The sequence below is a fragment of the Micropterus salmoides genome, unplaced genomic scaffold, assembly GCF_014851395.1.
Source record: "Micropterus salmoides isolate LMB-PRFRI ecotype aquatic unplaced genomic scaffold, ASM1485139v1 Ms_hic_scaffold_6, whole genome shotgun sequence".
Classification (NCBI taxonomy): domain Eukaryota; kingdom Metazoa; phylum Chordata; class Actinopteri; order Centrarchiformes; family Centrarchidae; genus Micropterus; species Micropterus salmoides.
This window is the reverse complement of record NW_024044348.1, coordinates 27546974-27566684: the sequence shown is the minus strand read 5'-3', so window position 1 is coordinate 27566684 and position 19711 is coordinate 27546974. Positions and strand designations below refer to the sequence as shown.

The window sequence follows — 19711 nt, the reverse complement described above, 5'->3', positions numbered from 1 at the left end:
ACTTTACATTTAGGTGTCACTAGACTCATACATATATAAATACATGCTGAACTTGTCCAGCAACCAACTCAAATGATAACGGTGTTTTCACCAGAACAGTTTTAAGGCCCATTTCCAGTATCTTGCAACTAAATTCCTAAAAACTGTTTAGAAACCATACTGTACCTGAAGAGGCATGAGGCTCCCTGGGGTTTCTCTGGCCGCCCTCATCATCAGACTCACCAGGAGTCAAGCCTTCTACAACCTGAAAACTCCTGCCCTGTTTGCCCCATACGTGGTGGATCTGCATGGCTGCTTCACGTTCTGCTGCAAGGTCCAGGTCCTGCTGGGCCAGATGGGCCCTCAGTTGCCTGATCTCAAACTGGACATGGTTGGTGTGTATGCAAAGGAAAAGAGAGAAAAGCAGAATGTTGGGAGTGTGAAGGAAAAGAGGAAGTAAAATGGGATTTTTAAAAGGATGAGTGAAGAAGACAGAGATGGAAAATAAATTGAGAGGGCAGGAAAGAAAAGAGGAAAGCAAGAGGAGAGGGAAACGTGGAAGGAAGGAAGAAAGAGAACAAAGAAAGACAGAGGGACAAAGATACAGGATGAGGTGAAAAGGTTAGAGAGCAAGGGAGGGAGAGAAAAGTGATCTGCATATATTTCAACACAATGTCACATAAACTGATAGCAATCAGTGTTTATGATTTACACAATTTGTGGTGTAAAATATATTATGCAGCATGCTATGGGAAAACTACTCCCTAAATTTATTAAGAGCAAATTGAACAAGAATATGGAAGGATCTGATCATCTTTTCATTATGTGATTCTGTATATGTCTATTCAGTACATATGTCTGGTCTCAGACATGAACTTCAATGGTCAACTGAAGGTTAAGTCTATATCAATATTTTCTGTAGTCTGCATTTTCCTGTATGGGATCGTCAGTGTGTGTGATCTGAGGAATCATGAAATGTGTGGAAAGACTGGAGACGTTTGTGAGGTATTGCTGCCCTCTTCTGGTGGCAGATGAACTGACAGTTTCCTACATGGCCAAGTGTAATGTGGACTTGTGTGGCCTTTAACATACAATTAGTGAAGTAAACCAATTTGCCATGACAAATCTACAGACTGTTCAAGATGGTTATATGACTATAAATTGACTGTAAAGCAGTGAGTGAGAAACGTCTATAATTGAATTGGAACACTTTTACAACTGACACACAATATATGACCACAGTAATTGTGTGTGAAAATGTCTAAGCTGATTTTAAAGTTGTATTCTGATCAGTTTCTGTCTTTTAAGTACTATACACCCATTCCTTGGGGTAAAATCTGGCTGTAAAAGTTTGGTAGTAGTTTCGACCATCATGAAGAACTGAGGCTGTAGACAGTTTGTTGTGTGTTGATTTGTGTTTCTCCTCCTCAGTCTAAGGTGTTTGGGCACTCACAGCCTGTTCCTGGCAGATCTGAGTGAGACGCTCCAGCTGCTCCTCTCTCACAGCCTTGGTCTTCTCACACTGCTGGATCTCCAATTCCATCTCTACTTTGACTTGTAGCACGTAAGCTAACATGGAAGCAAAAACAAGAGAGGCAGTGTTTAGATCACCAAACTATGTAATTAAATGGTTTGAAAATTATGGCCAGGTGTGTTAAGATACATCAAGACTTAATAAGAGAAAAAAACTTTCTTAGGAAAGACAGCTGGTTATGGTAATTATGGTGAAATACATCGAGGTCAAAGGTCAGTGTCAGTGGACCATTTGTCCTTTGCTCCATATATGTCTGTCATCATACGCAAACCTCATTAATTACTGGTTACTAGGAACACTATACCTGTACTAAAACGAATTTAGCAGGGTGATGAAAATGTTCCACAGGGATCTTGTTTCATGCTGACTTGAAGGTTTCACAAGTATATTTTCAGCCCAGATATATAGTGCAAACATCCCATTCCACCGCAACACTCTGTTGACATATGTATACAACATCTGGATGAACTAAAGTCACAGTCTTATAAGTGTCTTTAGTTAATAGAGCGATGGTGGTGTCATAGGGATACAAGATGGACAGGGCTCAATGTTAAATTTGAGAATGTATCTGTGTAGTGATTTGATATCTTGGAAACAAAAAAACTGGTGGAAAATCTATTTCTACAAAAGCTATAATACAGAGACATCTCTCAAGATCAGACATTAAAAGTCTCTTTTGGAAACCAAAAACAAAGAGCCGTATAGGCTTATAGGACATAAAGAGATCTACCTGGTCAAAAACATTTTGGCACACTATGCTGCATTCAAATGCTGCTCAACCGCTACTTGTGTACTAATATGGAAATTGTTCTAGTTGTCTAGTCTTGGTGGTCATGGGGCCACCTGAGCTTCATCATTTTGTTACTGGATGGCACTGTCTTCAACATTCAGTGATATACGAGTAGTTTGTCTGACATGACCTTCTTCCTACTACAGCATTTTACTGAAGTGTTGCCAGCATACTTTGGCCAGACTTGAATCACTCTAGCTTTTTTTTCCTGTGACCTCTCTCATCGATTTCATCAACTCTCTATATCATCATTCACCAGTCTTTTTCTTCACACACAACTGCTGCAGATTGGTTGTTTATTAATTTATTACTTTATTTTGTGTTTATTTATTAAATGATTCCTGGTGGTAACGTATAGGAGTATATAATGTGCCCAAGCCGTGCTGGAACTGATGCATGAAACACTTGAATCACGTCTTGATCAATCAGTAACCCCACCTCTTCTACAATCTGACTGCACATTTTATTTATACATGACACACTTTCTGGCACAGGATGGGAAGAAGTACCTAAAAAAAAGGATAGCGAGCGTAAATTTAGATACCTGTTGTCGACACAGGTGGCAGACAATCAGTCCCTCACACCTCTCTTTGATCGCATTAGTAAGCTAGCCACACCATTTCATATATGGAAATACTATGTATCCTGATGGGGAATTTTGCTATGGGCAACATAAAGAGGTGAAATAAAATCAGTACTTATACTCGTCCTATCATTGTTTTTCTTGTGATTGTGGATCTGCACTATTATGAGACTCAGGCTTCGTCAAAGCTAGGAGGAGAATGAAACAGCCTTTCTGGTACTGAGGGGGACAGAACAAAGCACGCAGTCATCGCCACATGCTCCTTGTACCTATTTATAGTCATGTTGGTACACACACACATCGCAAAAGTGGGGAGGGCAGGAGGGGTCAGTCAAGTCAGAATTCAAACAGGCATGAAAAGCTCAATCATAGGTTCATTACTGAGCCACACAATGTGTAAAAATACTACATTTGTTCTCCTGTGTATTGTATCTGTGTCAGTTTGTATACAGTGTTAATTGCATGACCAGTGTGTGTGTGTGTGTGTGTGTGTGTGTGTTACAGCTTTACTGACAGCTGCTGGCTGCACATGCATAACAGTGTAATTCACACCGCAAATGAACATCATAAAGGCTAACACAGTGCCCTGCTCCACTCTCTCCTCTCACCTGGAGTCAAGTGTTTCACTGCTCACAACCCACAAAACGCTGTTTCTCAGCATTTTTAACTTTGCAAGGATCTATTTTAGTTCCATGGTTATTGTGCTTTTTTGTAAATCACCTTATCATCATTTATTCATTCACTATTTAAAGTTGGCAAATACAGTGACTGTGGTGAAATTGCAATGCTTGAAGTGTTGCCATTATTACAGCCTGCAAAAGTATCGGTTTCATTGTCAAATTTATTTATACACCATTAAGATCACTGACTGCAGAAGATGGAAAGAAAGACATTCAAGGCATTTAAAAGAAAAGAAAATACTTCATCCTAGGCTTATTTTGCAAGTTAGGGTACCTCTCTGTGTTTTGGTTAACGTAAACAAAGCAAACACATCTGCCTATTTCATTTTGCAGCAAATGGTTTTAATATACATTCAGTAAAATAAAGATTCAGTATTTCTTTTATTTTTGGATCACCTATTTTCTACATGTTTGAGAGGTTGATATTTCCCATCTGACATACCGTTCTGCTAGTACTGTAAATCCTGCAAATTCTGCTGCAGTTTCCTCCTCTGTAATTCCATTCCCATCAGACTGACACTAACATTGCCACTATTATACATCAAGATAAATCTGCAAGAGACTCAATTCCTCTCCTACGATAACCGAGCCGGTCCTTCAGCTGTACGTTTATTGGTTTGAGGGTGATTTTTTCCTCCTCAGAGGTGTGTTGCCGCCTGGCTAACAAGGAAACTCAATCACTCACAAATATCAAACCCAGCAGGTCGAGGTGTGCAGCAGGAAAATCAAGAGTTCATTCCCTGGAAACCAACACTGCAGCTGCATGTTAAGAAGCACTCTCCTGCTGAACATGTTTCACCATAGAAAATCAGTGTTGAAAGCTGTATTGTATTGATTCCTGAAATTATAAATCATGTCATTATGATGTGTCCCTTTTAGTTCAATATGTTTGATTATTTAAATTAATGTACTCATGTATGATTAAGAGTGGTCCAAACCCATCCTGAAATAAATCAAGATAGAAAGTTGTACTTAGAAACCTTCCTGTATTTACAAAAACAGTATATAAAAAGAATTTAAACATTTCTATTTCTATAAATCTAAATTAATAAGAAAGACTGGATTCCTTTAAGGGGATATATTAGAGAAAACAACCCTTTAGTCGTCCACTGTCTCACTGCAGCTGATCCTGTATGCAGTCAGAGGCCCGTGGTGAGGGTGACCTCCGAACAGATATCGAACCAGTCCCCATTAGCATACGGGAGAACAACCACTATATTCATTATGGCTTCTCTGAATCTACTTAACCGGGCCCTTACAATCAATACAAGTTAGAGTAGCAGAGTGGCAGCAATTTACCATGAGAGATGATCAATACCTATATTGCTCTGAATAGTAAATAATTTGTATAATCATGGAGAGAATGGGGTCATTTAGCTCTTTCAAGGCAAGCTGACTTTTATGCATCTGTGTAATCCTTAAGAAAGATTGGGTATTTCCTTGAGTTGCTCTACAAAATTAATCGGTCTTACATATAGTGCAGGCCACTTAAGGAGACAGCTTTGATGGACACAAGGTTTTTGCCTGCCTCACCATCAATGATCCTCTTGACCCTCCAGATGCGCAGAGTGATGATGAGGCTGATGGCATCCCAGGGGCTGCTGGGCCCGTTGGCCACTGTGGAGGCCACCATGGGGGCCAGCGACAGCACGATGACAGCACCATCAAACACCTAAGGGATCACGCATACATACATACATACAAAATTTTATATGTGCAAATTGTGTACCATAGGTCCCTGGCAGTACCCTGCCAAACCCTACAGCCCTGACCTTATAGGCTAGGGCTCCGTGCAAATTTTATTCATATATGCATGCACAATAGGCTGCTTAAAAGGAATAGTGGGAAATGTCTTATTCACTCATTCAGTTTATTGCAGAGAGTCGGAGAAGGTTGGAACCACTCATAAGCCTGTGCTATTCTGAGCTCCCCCCAGCAGCTGATTTTCTCCTTTTATTAGCAGATTAAACAAACATGATATAACGTGTTAATTAGTGAGCTTTAAAGGTGCTTGTAGGTGGAACTTTGGACACAGCCAGGCTAACTGTTCCCCGTGTTTCCAGTCTATGTGCTAAGCTAAATTAACCGGCTGCGCCACTGTAGCTTCGTAATGAGCATACAGACATGAGAGTGGTATCGAATAAGAGTATTATATTATATTCTACTGTTGTTGTGTAAACTCTGGGGGAAAAAGAAAATATAGATATATAATATTGGAACAGGTGACCAAATTGACAATAATATCTGACACTGACAAAAATTTAAAACTGGTAACCAAGATCTGCCAATAAACACAGCAGCACTAACCTCAACTTTGTTCTCTATGTAGTCCCAGATCCCAAGCACTACAATCCTGAAGACAGTCTAAGACAGACAGAGAGATAAATGAAAGCATTAAAATAGACTGATGAGTATGCTCATACATATAAAAAGCTCTTGTGATATTCTTAGTCTTTTGAGTTGTCATCACATCCAACAACCTTTGTCAAGATGTGTGAGCATAGACTAAAAACTGAGAGGAGGCCTGTGCAGTACAGTTTTCTTCATCAAATACCTTTTTTTTTTCAAAGAGAATAATAATAAAGCTAGAATGTTATATGTGTCGCTAGAGACCTTAAAAGTAGCCCAACATAAAACAAATAACTGTATTTCATTAGTGTAAAATATGTTGCAGATACTAAATACTAAATACATGCTTACAGAACAATATCACTGATTTACCTTTGACACATCACAAAGAACAGTCCTTTAAAAGCACTTACAGCTCTTTAACAAAGTTATTATATTTGTGGCAAATCTATTCCCTAATCTTGATCTTTGAACTACAAAAGGACTACACAACACCAAGCACCTGTCAAATTCTACATTGTGTAGCTATAAATGCTGCTGGTTGTGGGACCCTTTGTTGAGCAGGGCCATTGATTTACATTTCAATTAGCATGGGGTGTCATGTACAAGCGGTCCTGCTAATGCATCATCTGGAGCGCATGTTGGACAACACTGCTGGTGTCAATTGAAAAGTGCAAGGACTCCGCCCACATGTTAGAATCCTGTTTCTGATTGGTGCAGAGCAGCCAGCTGTTGATATGCTAGTCTAACACCATTCCCAGAAGACTCTTCTTCTGTGATGTCAGTGGGCAAGGTGTTTGGATGGATCGTATCACTGTAACCCCATCCCCACTGCTCATTAAGTTCAGCTGTAATTATTGCTCCTGCTGGCTCTCTTGTAATTAATGTTTGCTTGAGGACACTGGGGCTGAGGCTGTCAGGGTAATTGGTTTGCACTGGGGTGGAGGCCTGTGGGCCAAATTCTTCCCTCTCCATTTTGTTTTTCACAATGCCAGAGTGATGATAAGACATTATTTTGTCAAGCAATGGCTCAAATGTTATTAAAACTAATTACAATGATAGTTCAAATGACATTTTACCGTCCACCGAGCCTTAAGGTAGCTTTTCTGAGGCTAAAGCCAAACCTTGACTAGATGAAAATTGACGATAATGAAGATAGAAAAACAGTGAAGAACTATGTGAGGAAAGATTTTTATCAATGGTGGTACCGCAAATAATTTTTAATGGACAACAATATACATGTCTTACCTCTGAAAAGAAGAGTGACAGGATGATAAGGCTGATCCAATGGATAATGCTGGCAAATTGGAAAGCATTGGAAACTGTTAAGAAATGGAATGGGTCAAATGTTAACCAAGAGAAGCACACAAGAAAATTAATTCAAGAAATAGAAATAAAAAGCATTTCCTTTGTGTATCCCAAATTGTGTCTTGTAAAAGCATGTGTCCTGCTATTCTGTTGAAATGCAATTCTTTACATTCAGATTTCAACAAAGTCTAATACAAAGAAAACCTTATTTCTGCAGTCCTGCCTCAATTTATATTTTTACCCATATCACTCCTCCCACTGCTCCTCTCCTTGACAATGAATCTATCCATCAGCATGTTGAGTTTTTTCTATATCTAAGAGTCCATCAATTAATCCACAGTGCTATCTACACATGTCCTACGCCACTAATCTCTCTGTACACTCTTTCACTCACACACATCTTATTGCCCACTCCTCTATTTGTCTTGCAGGACTGGCAGCAAACACAGCATTAGCTTACAATAGATCTGAAGTGACTAGAGGTCTGCAGTCCCTGCAGCGAGACGCAGGTATCGTCAGAGCTGGATGCTGGCCAGTAATCAATGGGGATGTGTGCCTACTGCCATTGACAAGAGACTTGGTTCATTATCACCTTTCTCCATCACCCTCCATCACAACCATTTACCATCCAGCACCACCAGCTCAGCTCCTTTTTGACTGGCAAGACTACACAAACAGCGGTGATGGAAAGAGTGGACAAAAGCCTATACATGACCATTAAATCACATGAGTGTTATGATGGTTTCCAAGACTTAGAAGTAATGGACCTTCAGACATGAATGTTTACCTTCTGCAGTGAAATATAATGAGGGACAAAATTATTTTAGTGTGTAAATGTCTAGGCATGTTGTTGTCACAGTATTCAGTACATTCATTCATATACTGTCAAATTCACAGACAATTTAGGGTCCCATATCCACCTACATTTATACACACAAGGTCAGTAGTGGAAGAAGTACTCAGTACAACAATGTAAAAATACTTCGTAACAACTGAATCCCTTGTTCTCCCCTGTGACTAATAAGCTATTATATAATATGACATTATTAGATTTATAATACTGAAACTGGTACAAAAATGTGTGAGTAGCATTTTACGATCATAGCAAGACTATATTCTTTAGGTACAGTTTAATCCAGTGATTCCTAACCCAGGGGTCAGGGACTCCCCAAAATGGGTCACAAGATAAATCAAAGGTGACATTATATAATTACAGTCAAACAATTCACATGAAATATTGGATGGATGAGGTAATATATCAAACCCTGGGGGCTGAAACAACAGGCAGCAATGCTGATACAGGGCAGCAATGGCATGACTGAGTAGAGGGAGAGATGGAAGATTATGCATCTTAAATAGGCCGCCAAATTGAGAGGGTTGTGTTTGGTGGAGATTGGTGAGTGTGAGGCATGTTGTGTGTATGGAGTGCACCTTGAGTCCACAACAATTTTTTTCTGACTTTTAACTTAAGTTAGCTTTTTTGTTAAATATTGGACACGTTCACCTCTTTGGGCATCAGGTAGACGTGCTAACTCCTAGATGTCTGAAACATCACAAAATAAAAATTAAGTTATCATATTTATAGTTTTCATGTAAATTCTTCATCTGAAAAGTAACCGATAACTATAGTGTTATGATATGCATAGATTGTGGAGGATTGTTGGTATAAAATGGATGCCATAACCTGTTTAAGGACCATTTCTGAAGACACAGGGCATCACTCAAAACAAACTGCAGAAGATCAAAATGAGTAGAAGTAATATAAAATGAAAATACTCAAGTGCAAGTTCCTCAAATCTGTATTTAAGTATAATAGTTGAGTAAATGGGTGTAGTATCTGGTAGGGCGTACATCTGCATTGAATGTTTTTACTTAAGTAATATTTTCAGTGCAGGACTTGTAATGGTCTGTTTTTACAGCATGCTATTAATTAGTAGGATCTGAATACTTCCTCCACCAGTGATGGCTGCTCAAGGACAATACAGCATTTAACTCTCCACTGCTCCAGTGGAGCTACTCCTGTGTGTTGCACTGGATGCCTCCCAGGTGTTTAATGAATGTCACACAGTGTATTGCTGGAGAAGAATATGCATGTTCAGCAAACCGTCCCTTGATTAAAAAAAAAGAATGTTAAAATAGGGGAAATAAATAAGTAGCCATGCACATTATTTACATTGTAGGAGTTTGGTGTCTATGAGCAGCTCCAAAGACAGGAAAAGCACCACCAGGATGACACAGGCCACCAGGATACAGTTGAAGCCAGCGCTGAGCAGACAGACCTGCCACAGGGCCACACGGCGGCCGCAGCAGGGCTTTAGCCAGTTGGACCTGGAGAGAGTAAACACAATAAATGTGGTTGTTGTTATTTTTTTTAAATATTAAATAGATTTTTATCCGTATACGTTATTTTATTGAATTTCTATAGTACATAATACACAAAAGAGAGTGAGGCAAAACAATATTAAGGTATCATATATGAAGCAGGTATTTGAGGTCAAATGTTGCCTTTAAACAAAGTATAACAAAGGCAAATACACTGACAGTCACATACTGAGATGTGATACTTAATTAATACTTAATTATATTCCTGCACAGCATATTTAAACTGACATTGTTGACTAATGGATGAATATTTGCTTGCATCAATTTCCAGTCTGAGTGCAATGCTGAACAATATCTCAGTGGTTTGGTATCTGAACTCCCTGACATGGCCAACAGGGGGTGGTATTGTGCACTCATGAAAGGTGATGTCTGTTTCATCCAAGCAAAGTTTGGTGCTGGTGGCCAGAGCAAAGGGATAGGAAGTGTGGTCAGAGACGGCATTGACAGAGTAGAGAAAGGGACAGTGAAGCTCTGTGAACTAGTGACTTGACCATCAGCCGGAGGTGTGACTGGAATATTGATGGACTCCGTTTTACATAGCAATGAAGGGAGTCACTGTAGAGGATGTTGCTTATATGGAAGGATTTCAAGTTCAGCAAAATCAGGGGCTTGAGACACAAGTTAAAGCATGAGATACAAAAAGTTTGAATGAAATTCACATCTGCATATCATATTGTTTATCATTGGAATAAGTATTTTCAATGAAACATTAACCACATTAGCAAGAAACTCACAGTCTCCTGTCTGATGGAAAATCAGGCCTTTAACTCAGATAATATGCTTTTGCTAGGTACTGTAAGAATCCAGCATTTAGGCCATTAAAATGTCTGGCAATATGACTCAATGCTATTTTGAAATAGTGGCTAGTCTTACAGACTAGCTACTACAAGGGCTGACAGTAGGACATGAGAGAAACAATGCCTCTCACCAGCTCTCCAGCTGGAGTGGAAAGTTGGCTCTGCCCAGTACCTTTCCCTTCTCCCCATGCACTGGCATGGACGAGACAGACGTTGGCAGAGCATTTCTCTCCTCTGATCATGTCTTCATTCCTTGGCGTGGTGCTAATATGAGCTGCAATGGTGACAAAATGGCTCAGTTTTTACTGTGGCTTCAAAACTGATTATGCTGCATTCATTATGGAAGAATTTGGATATTTTATCTGTTTTAATACCAGTTATAGCCTATTAAACCACTTCAGGTTCTCACTTTAAAAGTGTTGGATGAAGACACATTCTATCCTTGAAATGAGTTTTCTAAGAGCTGTATTTGAATGGGATGATATAAATTAAGCTATAAAAAAAGTCCTATTTTTACCTTCTTCATGTTTGCTGTGTAACTACTACATCCCAAAACAGATTCCTTTAAAAAAAAAAACTAAGTGATGAAATGACAGATTGTATGGTATTTGGATGAAATATAGCAATTTCATTCTACAGCAGATCATGTAAAAACTCTGTATTGTACATAGGATGATGTGGGGTAGAGGATTTCTTGGCTGGCTCCCAGTATAACCACATTACTACACAACAGACCCAGAGGATTTACTGTAATTGATTCAATTCTGTTGCTGGGTAGCCTTTTTTTTCTGTCTCACCTCCTCATCTCTGACATATTAACTTCTGCTCAGTCAGTGGAAGAAGCCACACATGCATCTTTTTTACTTATATATTGGTACTTTGACCATTTGATCGAGGAGAACACTTGAATATTCACACAACCTCCACAACAGATCAATGTTTAATCTACCTTAATTGAATATGGAAACACCCAAAAAATACAACCTAATGAAAACTCATCGTTATGACATTTTTAGCATAGTTCTATTGACAGTGCCTTAAATTCCGGGGTTGTAACTTAAACACCAGCGTTGTAACTAGACAAAATCCTACCACTTTCTGTGTTTAAGGTTACAAGTACGACAACCAAATACAGGTTTGTCATGTTATGCATAGATTGTGGAGGATTGTTGGTATAAAACTCTGAATTTCTAAAATTATCTAGGACATTTATGTAGCAATAAGGGAAATGTTTTCAGCAGTTGTTGAGATGATTCCTCCACCCTCCCATTCGTTTTTCAGAGAAAAGTATTTGTTCAAGGCTGGCACGGGCAGAGCCACAAGCCTGTAAACAATGCACAGCTAATCTAATAAAGGCGTAATCATGCTGATAGCAATCATCTTCTTGGCTTTGGGTGGGGTGGCACAAATGTGCGAGCTCCAGATGGTGTAGTATCTGCTCCACCAGCATCTTGGCGAGACTCTGTGGATGCCAGGTATCCTGCCATACTGGGAACCAGCCTACATACCAACCTACACACTTTATATAAAATCACTGTACGTATACACACACACACACACACACAAATACTAATTAATACTATTTACCCGGTAGGTCTGGTACAAAATAGAAAAGTGACTGATTAAAAGTTTTGTTAATAGTAAAAGATACCAAAAGCATATTTTGTAATATTTTGCATACATCTGATATGGTGAAACGAATTATCTGAAGAAATGTTGTAGGGGAGACCGGGTATGGTTGTAACATGGGTAGAGTTGTAACAACACCAATTCCACCAATTAGAGATAAGATAGGAGTTATGTGATCATTTTAGTATTTACCTACTTCCTCCTCGATCAGGTATGGTGATTATCAAGTCTGGAAACAGTTACAATCAGAATATGTAGAGAAAAAATTATTTTTTAGGTCAGACAGTAAATTTTTTGACCAAGACCATATTTTGTTTAGTATCTATACTATTACAGATAAAATCTTGTGATGCATTTTTCCTTTCTCATTTCAAACCACTATGCTAATACAGCTAGCTAAACAATGGCTGACAGGAGTGGGGTAGGTTGTATGTCTTTAAAAAGTGTTACAACCATCCTCTATACATACTACTAGGGAATTTCTTGATTTGCTATTCTATGAATGCTATTTGCAGTCTGGGCCCACCAAGCTTGCACTGAAGGGTTACCAGCATTCATTTGTCAGCTCTGTGACCAGTACTTCCCATTAACATGTCGATCTTTTCCATACTCCGTCTCTGCCGGTGGAGAGGGCAAAGAACCGTACGGGCAGCTTGTGAGAAGTGCTGCCTGTACAGTTCCCTGGTAGCGGGTAGGTTGTCACAAGGGAACACAATGCATTGGACATCAACTCACAAGGTCTGTGATATTCTTAAAGAGGACTGAATTGGTGCCATTTGTAGTGAACAAATTTAGGTACTTTGTATAAAGGGTTGAGAACCCTGGCTACAAAATTCAGTGAGTTATAGTTGCTGAAGCAAAAAGTGTTACAACCATACCTAATTGTCTCCCCAATTCATTTATACATTCTTCAGCAACAATGTAAGAGCACTTGGTATGGAGCTGAGTGAATGACTTCCTTCAGCTATCCATTGCTTTTCACTGAAATATTCACTGACTGCTACTGAGCCGCTCCACCAGAGCAGTTGGAATTTGGTCACCTTGACAGTGGTTGAAGGTGAGGAGTTTCTCATTCACCCTTTCCACCTGCATCCATGAGGCTCTTGGGATTTGTACAAGTCAACCACCAAAAAAAAAAAAAATAATCATACAGTAGAGTCTAATTGAATCAAACCCTTTTTATCAGATCTGATTGCATGAACATAAAATATTTAATATTCAAAACTGTTACTGAATATATTCTAAAAATGGCTCTCACAAAACAATGGTATTTCCTTGTTGAGTCATCTTAGTGCAAGTAAGACTGTAGGCAGTTTTGGAATATGTTTTATTTTAATTTTTTGCTGAACAAAAAAGAAAGAAAGAAGAAAAAACAAAATCCATGCATATGAGTAATCCAAACATTTCACTGGTTCAAAGAACCTCAATTTCAAGAGGTTATGGTTTAGCAAACTTCCACCATATGATTAGATAGTCCATCAAAGTGCATCTTATATCAAATGATTTCACGCTTCATTCAACTGCTGCAGGGAAGAAAAAAATAAGAAAAAATTACCAAAACAACAAAACTCCATGAGTGAGAGTAGTAAAAGGAAGTAAAAGTCAAATACTCTTCTCACAAACTTTATAAGGGTACAGTCTCTTCAGGATTTAATGGTTCTAGGAATCATGTCATAGTGCAGCCACAATGAACACCACTGATTACAATACTTAAAGGGAAAGTCCACTTTGAGGTTATTGACCCTTTTCTAAGCCACGCCCCCTTAGTTACTGTTGTCCAACAAACGGTCGGACCTGTCAGATTTATCCCGGAGCTGCCACTGTCTATAACTGCACTCCCTGGAGAAATATTGTCAAATTTTTTGAAAAATAAAAAAAGACAGAGAAAGCGTTAAAGCACTATTGCGACATTTTGGGAAATATCTTATTTGCTTCCTTGCCGTGAGATGAGATTATGGATACCATTCTCATATCTATACTACATGAAGCTACTCCCAGCAGATGGCTAATGTGGGTTAGCACATAGACTGGAAACAGCTTGGGCATGTTGGGTATGTGTTACGTGCTGGACTATTTTTTGTAGAAGTGAGTTTTAGAGTAGCTGGTGGGCAGATTTTGTTTTACTTTTTATGAGAGCATGGCTAGCTATTTTACCTTCTTTCCAATGTTTATGCTGAGCTAAACTAACGGGCCACTGGCTATAGCTTCATATTTAGAAAACAGACACAAGAGTGGTATCCGTCTTCCCATCGAAGTCTCAATAAGAAAATGAACTAGCGTATTTCCCCAAAAACTATTCTATTGGCATAGAAGGTGTTTGAGTGGAGCTGGATCAAATCAACATCCTAGAAATTTTGCTAAAAAGAATAATCTCAATTTACAGCATGTCTTTAAAGTCCAGACAGACTTGGAAAGGCATTCATGAGTTTGTATGAGTCATTATATGTTTTATTTATTTATGTTTTATATCATTTATAACTTATGAGAAAAAAGTACAAATTCCCCAAAACATTAATTTTAAGCACAACACCTAGTAACCAGCATCTCCCTTGTTTACCAAAATGCAGCATCCTGGGCAAATTAAAATGAGTCAATAAGCAAATAATCCTGTAAGTTTCCAGTAACCTATGCATCACACACGCTCACACACACACACACACACACACACACACAGATGAATGAGGGATGGTGAGTTCACAGGCAGTGTGAAGACTCAGCTTTGATACATTAGACAAATAGGCTAAATTCAGTGTGTGTGTCCTTACTTCATGTCATGCCAAAACTAGCCCAGCCCAGAGGGGACACAGTCAGACACTGCTGGTGACACATGCAGTATATTAATGAGTCTTATTAAAGCAACAGAACAGTAGCAAATGTTGTTTCTCTGACCTGCTCAGCCCTGACGGCCTGACAGAACCACCTGGACCAAGTCACTAGTAGACAAGCACATATATTGGACAAGGTCACCTCTCAAACTGCTTGTTTTCAAACTCACTTTGGCTTTATGGATTTTCACATTGGCATTTTTCACAACCTAATATTGATTTTTTAGAAAATTACATTTATTTTGCTGTCATTGTGTCAAATGTTGGACACAAACATGGAGTGCAAATAGTCTTACTTCATTTTCTTTCTCTCTACATTTCTGTATATATCTCTCCTGCATTCTCTCTTTCTCTCTTTTTCTTTCTTTCTTTACATCCTTTTTGCTGCCAGTGTGTGGTGAACAGGTTGATATAGCTGTCACTATTTCCCACTGCCGGTGAGACTGAGTGGAGCTGGACAGGGAAACAGAGGAGGGAGATTAAATCAGGCAAAGTAATCGATACCAGCATGTCGAGTTGGCCACCAAACACTGAGACTGTCAGACTCACAGCACCTGATGGTCTCATCAGATAAAGTACTCCACTGCAGTGAATGGGGTTATATTGCTTAAACATTCATTCATACTTAGTCCAATAGACAACAATAGAGAATAAGTTGTTTTGCTCAAATAGTGTGCATACGGTCCATTTCCTCACTGGAAAATATTATGCTATTACTATTTCTACTTCTCATAATTATTCTATTTTACCTTTACTCTTGCCCTATTTGTTCATTACCAACAACTTCAAGGACATTTTAGAAATGCACATAATATTAAGATTAGACCATATTTTTAGCTCTGGAAGCTGCAAGTATTATTGTATTATTATAATTTGATGATGAAAAACCTAAAATTATACTTTTAATGTCTACTCTTTGTGAAAGAGTTGTCAAATTTTCTAACTCACTCACAAGGTAGTATTTTCTTTATTGCTTGTTACCACTCTTTTAGATGATTATAGTCCACTGAAACCCCTAAGCTTCACACAACAAAGCCAACCAGTGGATTCAAACACACACACCTTTATTAATTCTTCAAGCTGTAGAGCACAGTGAAAAAACCAAGTAAGCAACATTACAGTATTTTAAATGGTATATCAAGGCTGCACATTGTGTATATTATGGAAACAATTGTGATTTTATCTTAAATACTCAAATAAACCTGCACTTTTAATTTGGTTCAAAATAAATGGTGGCTATGAAAACATTTAAAAACATTTATTCATGGGCTTAATTTCTGGTTATTAATATGTAGTATTGTATATGTCCAAACAATTGGAAAAATAGGCGTGGCGATGGTGCAGTAGATAAGCACCCAGATTTGATTCCCATAGCAGCACATCCACTAATGTGTCCCTGAGCAAGACACTTTACTCCTAGTTGCTCCAGAGTTGTGTGACCTCAGACATATATAGCAATTGTAAGTTGCTTTGGAAAAAAGCATCAGGTAAATGAATAAATGTAATGTAATGTAATGTAATGTAATATAAAAAAGCACAACTTGCTGCAGAGTACTTTGATGATTTATAATAAACAGATGGATTGATCACTCTGTTTTGTCAAAATACAAAATAACATATTTCTTAGAACTGACATTCAATCGAGTGCAATGACTTGTGTGTCCTGAATTGGGGCAAAATTTTATCTTTTTATTATTGTTTTATTTTTTTCACTTTTACTCACAACTCATAAGGTTTTTTTTTACTTGAGTTCTATTATTGGCTAATCACCTGGGGTGCTTTGAAACTGGTGATGACAACCGTTCCTAGGATGAGAGGTGCGATTGTGAATGTTCAGTGAGATCATCTCAACACCTTTTATGTTGTGTTGCTGCGCGAGAAATGTGACCCCAGTGGATGAAACTAATTTACACCATTACAAGATACTAAAAGACATCATGAACATGGGTACAGATTATTACCCTTCAGTTTTAGTTGTTTGTGTTATTGACTTGCAGTAAAGACTATTTTTGTTTGGTCATTTGTGTTCAGAACCTCCTACAGCCAGCGCTCCTAGAAATGGCTTTAAAGCACAAGGCCCACAACTTGTCTTTGTAAGATCATTATAAATACAGCCAAATAACATGCTGTGAAGAAGCAGTTTTAACAGCAAAGAAGAGAAGGGACAGGTGCAAGAAGACTCTCTTCTTCCTGAGGGAAGGATTACAAGTCCTTTCGAGCAAAATCACAGTCTGCTGATGACAATTCAGCCTCACCTGACAAAGCAGACACCAGACACGCAACATCCTGTCCTCCCCTTGAAAACAAATGAGTCTCCAGCAAGCTCCACATTTAAAACAAGCAAAGCACACACTCACAAACACACACATACAAAATGTGTCATGCTAAAGCAAGTGTGGGAAAAGAGGGAGTACCACTATGCATAAAATACATGCTGAGTTTCCCTGATGCTGCCGGATTGCAGGTAATTAATTTTACATTTGAAAGGTCCCCCATTACTAATGCCTGTGCACGATTGATCACAACACATCAGCAGGGAAGAGGCAAGCCCTGAAAAACTCCTGCAGCACTTTCAGTAGAAAAAGAACCAAAGAACTAAATTACTGACCCTGGAGTCAAGATATAAATCTCCAAGGTACAGAATTCTGCTCATAGATAGAGCAGCTTTTGTTTTTTTTGAAACATTCACTCGGGCAATAGCTAAAAAGAAATATGACAAGTGAATTATTACTATACAGTATTTACCTTCTTACATCAACAATGATTTTAGGCAAACAATTTTTTTTTCAAATAGTTTGTGTGAACATTACATAACAGCTTCTTAGTTTCACTCCAAGTCCTGCTAGCAACAATAGCTGGTCTTGTACTACATACTGCAGTACTGTAGCTGGTTAAAAAAAGATGATAACACAGCTTAGAATATAGAAGGCAATCTACAGTTTAATTGTAGCTGTTATCAATCTTCTGGACCCAGAGTTTTTTTTAATCTGATCAAAATCCTAGTGAGAATGCCTGTGTAAACTACAGTTTACATGGCTAATTGATACTCCAAAAATGAAACTAGAAAGCACAGAGGCACATTTTGAACACGTCTCATTCAGAGGGCCAGAGGTGGCACAGGAATCTAATTGGCCACTCCTTGTGACCGGTGTCAGGTATGTGTGTATATATGCATATACACACATACATGATAACATGTAGTACTTGTAGCTACTTCTCACAGCACAGTGAAGTCGAAAGAAGTAAGTGGTAATGTTATGGTCAAAATTGCTTCAATCCTGATGAATCCTGATGAATGAAGCTGAAAGTCATCACGTGATGTTACATACACACTACCAAAAAGACACGATATAGATTATATTTAACGTGCAGCTAAAGGCTTAAGTTCACTGTGAGCAGTTCCTTGTCCACACAACACAATGAACTGGTCTTCATTTGTATATTACAAGGGGACAGGAAGGTCAGTGTGTGTGTGTGAGTGTGTGTGAGTGTCTGCACGGGTGTATTCTGTATCCTGTGTGTGTATACCTTATGTGTGCATTCATATGTGTGCAGCCCATGAGAATCAGCCTATATAAGTGTACAGTAAGTTATACAGATCTAAGGTGAAGCGACAGAAGTGAATTGATCTGAGAGAGAAGCCACGGTGGAGCTCATTTCAGTTGCAGCAAAAAAAACTGTATTTTGACTTCATGGACAAGAAAGACTAATGAGTATGTGTTTTGGTTTCAAAACAAGATGTTCAAATATTCCTAAGTGAACAAAGCTAAATTAACATGGGTTTTAGTTTTCTCAGCGGATGCATGGTCGGCGGTACTGTGATGAATTACCTTGCACTACAAATCTATTTAGAATTTCATTATAAATGGTATCTATATTTCACAGAAGCTGAAAATGTTTGTGAGTTCTGACTGTTTTAGCTACTTTGAGCTCCACAAATAAAATACAGTTAAACCCCATCGTCAAGCACTGCTAGTTCACACGCAAAAGCTTTCCGCTACATTTTATGTGTTTTTGGTAAATTGTCTTTTTAAAACTAATAGGTGTCATGTCTGACATGAAAATTAACCACTCTGCACCTCCTTTTTAACGCTATGTTTGTGGATTTAGGGAATCAAAACTACCAATATATGTCTGAATATATATATCAATCAAATAATTCTAAAATAGTGTTTTAGTTTTAGGTCTAATGGGCTGCTTAACTATTGGTGTATTTATAGAAAGAAGAGTAGTGTGTGGTGGGGGGGAGTAAATTACATAATCTGAACGCATATTGTTATCGAAATCGTAAAATAAAAGCACTATATTCATTTTTCACAATTTGGGGAATCTCTGATGCAAAAGCTTTATCCATGTCAATTTGCCCTAAGACAGACAAGAAAACATCTATTTGAAAATGAACATTTAGTTTCTAAACTACATAGGCCAGCAGCCCTCCCTGTGGCAGAGGAATTAAGAAGCCTGGGAGATAACAGGGAGGCCCGTCACTCTCTGGTCGCTGTCTTAGACAACTTCCTGTGCACTGTAATTAAATCAGGCCAAATTGGCTCGACCAGGTGAGGTCCTTCAGAGAATGCATTATTTCAAAAAGTAGTACTTCAACATTTAACTTATATCCCCCCCCCCCAACAAAGTAGCAGCCTGTAAAGTAAAAATGCAGTAATAGACCCACAGTAAATGGTTGCACAAATCTGTTGTCTGTGGTCCTTGGGCAGGTAGATGCAAACAGTAATATTAATGTTTGCATTAATACATTGACCTCACATCTTCAAATTATCTGGCAAGTTGATACACTTTGGGCCAAATAAAGACAAAATGTAATTTGTGGCATGCTTTAAATGTCCCTGCTATGCAA

At 38.5% G+C, this 19711-nt stretch overlaps 1 protein-coding gene across 1 annotated transcript in view; it reads right to left on the bottom strand.

Annotated features, from left to right (window-relative positions):
* Window positions 1–19711, bottom strand: part of LOC119889793 (transmembrane protein 266-like) — a 48319-nt gene that overhangs the window by 4347 nt on the left and 24261 nt on the right. Inside the window, exons 4-9 of the mRNA XM_038700614.1 lie at window positions 9397–9551; window positions 7164–7237; window positions 5874–5930; window positions 5100–5238; window positions 1433–1548; window positions 166–361 (exon numbers count right to left, since the gene is read on the bottom strand). Coding sequence (XP_038556542.1) covers window positions 166–361; window positions 1433–1548; window positions 5100–5238; window positions 5874–5930; window positions 7164–7237; window positions 9397–9551 — 737 coding nt within the window. The remainder of the gene's footprint in view (window positions 1–165; window positions 362–1432; window positions 1549–5099; window positions 5239–5873; window positions 5931–7163; window positions 7238–9396; window positions 9552–19711) is intronic.